Source organism: Tupaia chinensis, unplaced genomic scaffold (assembly GCF_000334495.1).
Source record: "Tupaia chinensis unplaced genomic scaffold, TupChi_1.0 Scaffold140356_1, whole genome shotgun sequence".
In the NCBI taxonomy this organism is placed as follows: domain Eukaryota; kingdom Metazoa; phylum Chordata; class Mammalia; order Scandentia; family Tupaiidae; genus Tupaia; species Tupaia belangeri.
Window position 1 is genome coordinate 483,303 of NW_006200233.1, and position 7,185 is coordinate 490,487.

The 7,185-nt window shown below is 54.9% G+C and overlaps 1 protein-coding gene across 1 annotated transcript in view; it reads left to right on the forward strand.

Moving 5' to 3' along the window:
• The first annotated feature begins 5 nt into the window (after nt 1-5).
• Nucleotides 6-7,185, forward strand: part of TRIM38 (tripartite motif containing 38) — an 8,997-nt gene continuing 1,817 nt past the window's right edge. The window contains exons 1-6 of the mRNA XM_006162642.2: nt 6-413; nt 2,656-2,751; nt 4,346-4,576; nt 5,534-5,556; nt 5,632-5,744; nt 6,872-7,154. Of these exons, the coding sequence (XP_006162704.1) occupies nt 6-413; nt 2,656-2,751; nt 4,346-4,576; nt 5,534-5,556; nt 5,632-5,744; nt 6,872-7,154 (1,154 nt within the window). The remainder of the gene's footprint in view (nt 414-2,655; nt 2,752-4,345; nt 4,577-5,533; nt 5,557-5,631; nt 5,745-6,871; nt 7,155-7,185) is intronic.

Sequence of the window (7,185 nt, forward strand, 5' to 3'; positions counted from 1 at the left end):
GCGCCATGGCCTCGGCCACCAGCACCAGGAAGATGAGGGAGGAGGCCACCTGCAGCATCTGCCTGAACCTCATGAGCAGCCCCATGAGCATCGCCTGCGGCCACAGCTACTGCCACTGCTGCATCGTCAACTTCATCAAGAGGTTTGGCCAATGGCAGCCCCTGCAGGGCTTGCCCTGTCCCCAGTGTCGGATCCCGTTCCACATGGACAGCCTCCGGCCCAACAAGCAGCTGGGCAACCTCATCGAGGCCATCCGGGAGCAGGAGCAGGAGCTGTCGTGCGAGGAGCATGGGGAGAAGCTGCACCTGTTCTGTGAGGACGAGGGCCAGCTCATCTGCTGGCGCTGTGAGCGCACAGCGCAACACCACGGGCACAGCACGGCACTCTTGGAGGACGTCTGCCAGGGCTACAAGGTGAGGGCCTCGGGCCGCCAGCGCCCCCTGCTTCCCCGACCCGGCTTAGCTAGCCCGAGAGCCCCGTGGTGTCCTGCAGCGCGGCCGCCTTCAGGCCCGTTGTCTGAACCCAGCTATGATGTCCCTCCTGCCCTCGGCAGGACAGTCAGCTCTTGCCTGACCATGTGTAGGGTCCTCTCCCTGCCCAGAGCGTGTCCTCGGAACACCCGCATGTTTTCTCCCTGTGCCGTGCGCAAGACCAGTGCTCCCAACCCCAGGCCACAGACGGGGACTGGGCCGCGGCCGTCAGGAGCCGGGCTACGCAGCAGGCAGTGATGGCAGGCAGGCAGGTGGCCTGTGTGTGTTTAGCTTTGCTGTAGAGCATGTGCCCTGGGCGAGAGGGAGCGGGAGGTGAGAACCGCCCCTGGGGGATGGCCATGCCCCAAGCCCACCTCCTCTCAGGATAGTGGACACACACATGTACCCCGCGTGTTTTCAAGCCTCCAGGTCCGGGACTGGAACCGCACACTCTGGCCTCCTTATCCTCCTTGCCACCTGTTGGCTCCACTTCATCTGGGTCTGCAGCCACTCTCTGTCACTCCCTTCACTGCCCGAGCTCCATCTTCTGTCGTATCAGACGTAGCATCATGCTCTCCTAGGAGCCCCGACATGGGACCTTCTAGTTGCAGGAAAACCAGCTCAGGACCTGCACTGGCTCTGCATAGCCATGCTCGGAATAATCTTTGCCTTATATAGTCTACCGTAATGATTTATTATATAGTCTACCTCAATCATTATATTATATAGTCTACCGTAATGGTTATATTATATAGCCTACCGTAATGATTATATTAGTCTACTGCAATGATTATATTATATAGTCTACTGTAATATTATATAGTCTACCGTAATGATTATATTATATAGTATACCACAATGATTATATTATATAGTCTACCGCAGTGATTCTATTATATAGTCTACTGTAATATTATATAGTCTACCGTAATGGTTATATTATATAGCCTACCGTAATGATTATATTAGTCTACTGCAATGATTATATTATATAGTCTACTGTAATATTATATAGTCTACCGTAATGATTATATTATATAGTCTACCGCAATGATTATATTATATAGTCTACTATAATGATTATATAGTCTATTGTAATGATTTATTATATAGTCTATCGCAATGATTATATTATATAGTATACCACAATGATTATATTATATAGTCTACCGCAGTGATTATATTATATAGTCTACTGCAGTGATTATATTATATAGTCTACCACAGTGATTCTATTATATAGTCTACTGTAATGATTCTATTATATAGTCTACTGCAGTGATTATATTATATAGTCTACTGCAGTGATTATATTATATAGTCTACTGCAGTGATTATATTATATAGTCTACTGCAGTGATTATATTATATAGTCTACTGCAGTGATTATATTATATAGTCTACTGCAGTGATTATATTATATAGTCTACTGCAGTGATTATATTATATAGTCTACTGCAGTGATTATATTATATAGTCTACTGCAGTGATTATATTATATAGTCTACTGCAGTGATTATATTATATAGTCTACTGCAGTGATTATATTATATAGTCTACTGCAGTGATTATATTATATAGTCTACTATAATGATTATATAGTCTATTGTAATGATTTATTATATAGTCTATCGCAATGATTATATCGTCTACTGTAATGATTCTATTATATAGTCTACCGCAATTATTTATTATATAGTCTACCACAATTATTTATTATATAGTCTACCGCAATGATTTATTATATAGTCTACCGTAATGATTCTATTATAAAGTTCACTGTGCTGATTATATCGTATAGTCCGCTGTGGCGGTCATATCATATAGTCAGATGTATGATATTTATGATATATCATATGGAAGACAGTGGTAGCACCTGCTTGGGTCCTGGGTCGGTAAACAAGCTTAGAGTAGCAGGTCCCCCCCATCCCCACCCCGCCATCCCTTACCTGCCAAGTCCCTAACTCCTTCTTAACCTTCCTTGCCCACAGCCCTGAAATGGTGTAAAAATGCAACCAACCACACACACGTGAGCTTCTGCGTGGAGAGCCGTCCGCGTGCTCCCGGCAGTTAGGACTCGGTAGCTGTCACTGTTACCCCAGCACAGCCGGTGTGCTGCAGTGGCCCATGAGTCCCTGATAAAGACCTGAGTTAAACAGTCTTTACCCACCTCATGTTCCCTCAGGAAAAGCTTCAGGAAGCAGCGACAAAATTGAGGCAACTGGATCAGGAGTGTGTGAATCTGAAGGTGTCCACGGCACAGCAGATAACCAGATGGAAGGTAAGGACTGCGCTCTCCGGCCTCAGCCTGCCACGGGCCTGCTCTGAGTGTTTGCCAAGGCTGGCTTCCCACCCAGGAAGGCCGAGGGCGGCCGCAGGAGCGCCTGTGCTGAGGCATGGAGGCGGGGCTGCACACTGCCTCAGCACAGGCCGGGGCCTGGGTTACTTATGCTCACAAGGCTGGTGACGAAGGAGCCTTGTGCCAGCTGCGAGGACCCAGGCTCGGCAGCTGCAGCTGGGGGTCCCCATTATGAGAGTTACAACTCTGCAGAAATGGGGTCCCTCAGCCTCTGGTCAAATCGGCCAGCGAGCCGTTTTCGGATCTTCTGTGTGTGAGCTGAGCTTGAGCCCCCGGGGGACACTTGTCCTAATTTCTGGCCCCTGGGACAGTGAAAACACCGTGGTTGTCACTAACGGATGTGGCATGCCATCAGAGTGAGAGGTGAACCTGCACCTGTCTCCCACACGACATCTGCACTTCACGCTGGGCAACCACCCTCCGCCACGGCGTCACCGTCCTCGAACCCTGTGTGATGGTGACCCTGACTCCTGCCAGCCTGGTGGCCGTAAGTCCCACATGGCCAGCTGCAGGGCTGGAGTCCTGGGCCTGGTGGCTTGAGAGACATCGGGTGTGTGTGTCCACAATTCCACAGAGAGATGGAGGAGAAGGGGTGGCAGAGTGACCGTCACCTGTGGGGAGCCTCTCCCTACTTCTTTCTGTTTCTGGTGAGCACGTGTGCCCTCTGGCAGATAAAACAAATCAGTCTTAGATGACATTCATTACAAGTTTTTGCTTCAAAAAATTCTCGTAGCGTCAGAGACGCCGTCTTACGCCCCAAATAAAAGCTCGTGTCAGTCCTCGTAGCCAATGAGGCGTTCAGACTCGGCCTTCGTCCCAGAGGATCTAGCACCCTGGCCCCGCCTTTCCCGGACTTTGGCCAAGAGGAAGGATGACAAAGAGGTGACTGTAGGTGTGTGTATTCTCCAGTGGGACAGAGACAGAGACAGAATGTGAGAAATCAGAGAATCGGAAACAGCCTCGCCCACGTCTGTGGCCCACGTCCCAGGCATGACGGCGGCGGGAACCTGGGACGTTCTTGCAGCTTGTGAAGCTCACAGGAAGAAGGTTCGGAATGGCTGACCTAACTTTCTTTCTTTTCCTTTTTTTTCTTTTTTGTAAAAACAAAACGTATCACCATAACCGTTCTTAAGCGTCCAGTTTGGTGATTTGGTGGCGGGAAGAGCTTTCACATTGTCGTCACAGTCACCACCCTCTTTATCTCCAGAATCGTTTTGTCCTCCGTGCTGAGCACTGCCCACCCTTTCTCCCTCCCAACACGGGTCCTGATTCTCTCTGTGTCTACAGACTGAACAGTCTGGATACCTCGTACAGTGAGACCTGACAGCACGGGGCGTTGTGTTTCTGGCTTGTGTCACATAACAGGATGTCTTCACGGTTCACCCAGGTTGGAGGTGTATCAGGCATTCGCTCCTTTTCGGGGCTGACTAATATTTCACAGCAAGTGTCTGCCACATTTGTTCGCCCGGTCGGGCGTCTGCTTGGTCCCACTCTAACCGTACTCTCCTCCCTGTAGGAGAAGGTGCAGATTCAGAGACAGAAGATCCAGTCTGACTTCAAGAACCTCCAGAGCTTCCTCCGTGAGGAAGAGAAGTCCCATCTCTGGAGGCTGGAGAAGGAGGAGGAGGACGCCCTGCGGGTGCTGAGGGACAGGGAGGCCAGTCTGGGGCAGAAGAGCCAGGAGCTCCAGAGCCACATCCAGGACCTCGAGAGAAAATGTCAGGGCTCAGCCCAGAACCTGCTGCAGGTGAGGCTGCACGCTGGGGCCAGCAGGACCATCCCCACGGGCTGCCCGGGGTGTGAACTGCTCCTCACACCAGCACAGCCTCCACTGTCAGCGAGTCACCTTTCCGTGCTTAGGAAGACATGCCTCTGAGGGACCAGCAGTCACACCATGGGACTCCCATGTAGTCGACCGCACTTTGAGTCCCAGACCCGGTGGCTTAAGACATGCAGGCATGTGTGTGTGCATGCCCCAAATCCCGAGAGGAGATGGAGGAGGAGGTGTGGGTATCCCACTGGGGGGTGATTCCTCACTTTCTGTCTCATTGGTGAGCGTGTGTGCCCTATAGCAAAAAAAAAAAAAACACAAAACTTAAAAACAAAATGAAAGCAAGCCAGCAAGCCAGCCTCTGCCAGTGAGCAGGAGGGCCTGCTGGGCTGTGGGAGGACACACACCCCATTTGGCCCTTGGCCAGGTGGCCCTGCAACCCTCCTGCATGACTGGCAGGTGGGGAGCTGGGCAGGCAAACCAGGGCTCACACCCCTACTCCAGGGAGCCCCCATCCTGTGCCAGGGAGGGCTGCAGCTGCAGGGAAGCCGGTTGGGAATAGACGGGGCTGGCAATTCCTGCTCCAGTCTGTGCAGACCGAGTGGCCACGACCGTCCCCAGCACGTGTGCCTGCTGACAGCCTGTTAGGGACCCAAGTCTCAGGCTGTGTGTCCCCCACCATGGAGGACCTCCGACGTGAGCTCCCCTGAAGGACATGAGACCCTGCCAGCGAGGTTGGCCAAGGCATGAGCGTCAGCTCCGGGCCTCGTCCCTGTAGCCCAGGCTCCGCAGGGGGAGACAGGCGTCCCCCATGCCCAGTCCTGGGAGCCCACGGTGCCGGTCAGTGCCGAGGTCAGGCTGCGCCCTCTCCGGGCACTCGGAGCACAGCCCACTCCCGGTGCGGCCCACTCACGCCAATCTCCTTCTCCACAGGACGTGAAAGGTACCCTGAACAGGTAAGGTCCGGGCATGGGGAGGGCAGAGCCACGTGGGGCCGCGCAGTGTCCTGGATGGTGGCCTTGCTCTTCCAGGAGTCTGGCCGTGCGCCTGGAGACGCCAGATCCCCTGTCCCTGGAGCTGCACAGCGCCTGCGAAGTTTCCGAGCTCTACCTGGACGTGAGGAAGCTGCTGAAGCAGTTTCGAGGTGTGCCCGGGGTCCTGAGTGTGGGTGGGCGGCAGGTCAGGGTGCCCGCTCAGAGCAGGGGGCATGGGGCAACCCTCGCCCTGGTCAGTATCCCCAACCCCGAGACAGGCTGGCTTATGACGGACCCTCCTGACCCCTGCCCCGCTTAGCACTGCCACTCCAGGCAGCTCCGTGTCACTCCGGTCCCATCTGAGCAGGGAACCGCCCCCGGTTCTCGGGACAGTGGAGCACAGCAGCCATGGACGGTGCTATCTGCTGGGCGGCCCGGAGGTGGGACTGGCCCGGGGTAGTGTTCTCGCTCCCTTTCGCTCAGCTCCCAGGACCAGGTGGGGCGGCGGTGGGTCCTGTGGACCCTGGTTCAGACGACTTCAGGGGCCCGGCTCAGACAACCCCAGAGTTGACTGTCAGGCCTGGGTGGAGACCGGCTCCGGATCCCCGGGCAGAGCCCCTGCTCTGACGCCTGCCCTCAGAGCTTCTGCAGCTCTGCGATCCCCCATCCACCGCGGCGAAGTGTGGAGGGCCTGGGACGTCGTCTAACCCAGTTCGTTGCTGTGGAACCAGCTAAGCGAGCCATGCAGGGGTCTGCTCGCTGTCCCTGCAGAACGCCCTGAACTTTGCAGCTCATGGGCGTGGGAGTGGGTCTGCGCTGGCTGGGGCTGCTCCGAGGCGCTGGAGCTGGGCTGGGGACTGACTTCCGGCTTCTGGGTGGCTGGCAGAGTCCACTCCTGTGCGCGCAGGCCTGGGCCGTGCCCCAGGAAGGCTTCTTTCTGTCCCGTCATGGAGGAGGGGGCTTCCGACAGGGCACAGACATTTCACTCCCAGTTGGTCCTGGGCTGCGGCTGCTCTGAACACTCGGACAGCGAAGGTGAGGCTGAGGCGATGCCATTGCTGATACGTGCCATGGTCACACCAAGCCTAGGCCAGGCCGACCTGAGCTGGTGCAGCTCCCTCTGCCGCCTGCACAGATTCGGGTGTGCCCTGCCGGTTCACAGAACTGGGGCCCGGAGGGTGCAGCGCTCCCCTCAGTCGTGCGGGCAGTAAGAAGCGGCACTTGCATTTGGACGCAGGCCAGTTAATCGTGCCCTCAGAGCCAAGAAGGCATGGCTTTTCTTGTTCTCTTTTGGCAGCTGATGTGACTCTGGACCCGGAGACGGCGCACCGTGAACTAATTCTGTCCGAGGACCATAGACAGGTGACGCGTGGGTACCCCCAGGAGAACCTGCCCGCTTTGGCGAGGAGGTTCACCGCCTCGCCCTGTGTCCTGGGCTGCGACGGCTTCGTCTCCGGAAAACATTACTTTGAAGTGGATGTGGGGGAGGGCACCGGGTGGGACGTGGGGGTCTGTGCGGAAACGGTGCCGAGGGACGCCGGCATGAAGCTGGAGCCCCAGTGCGGCTTCTGGGCCATCAGGCTGTGCAAAAAGAAGAGCTACACGGCCCTC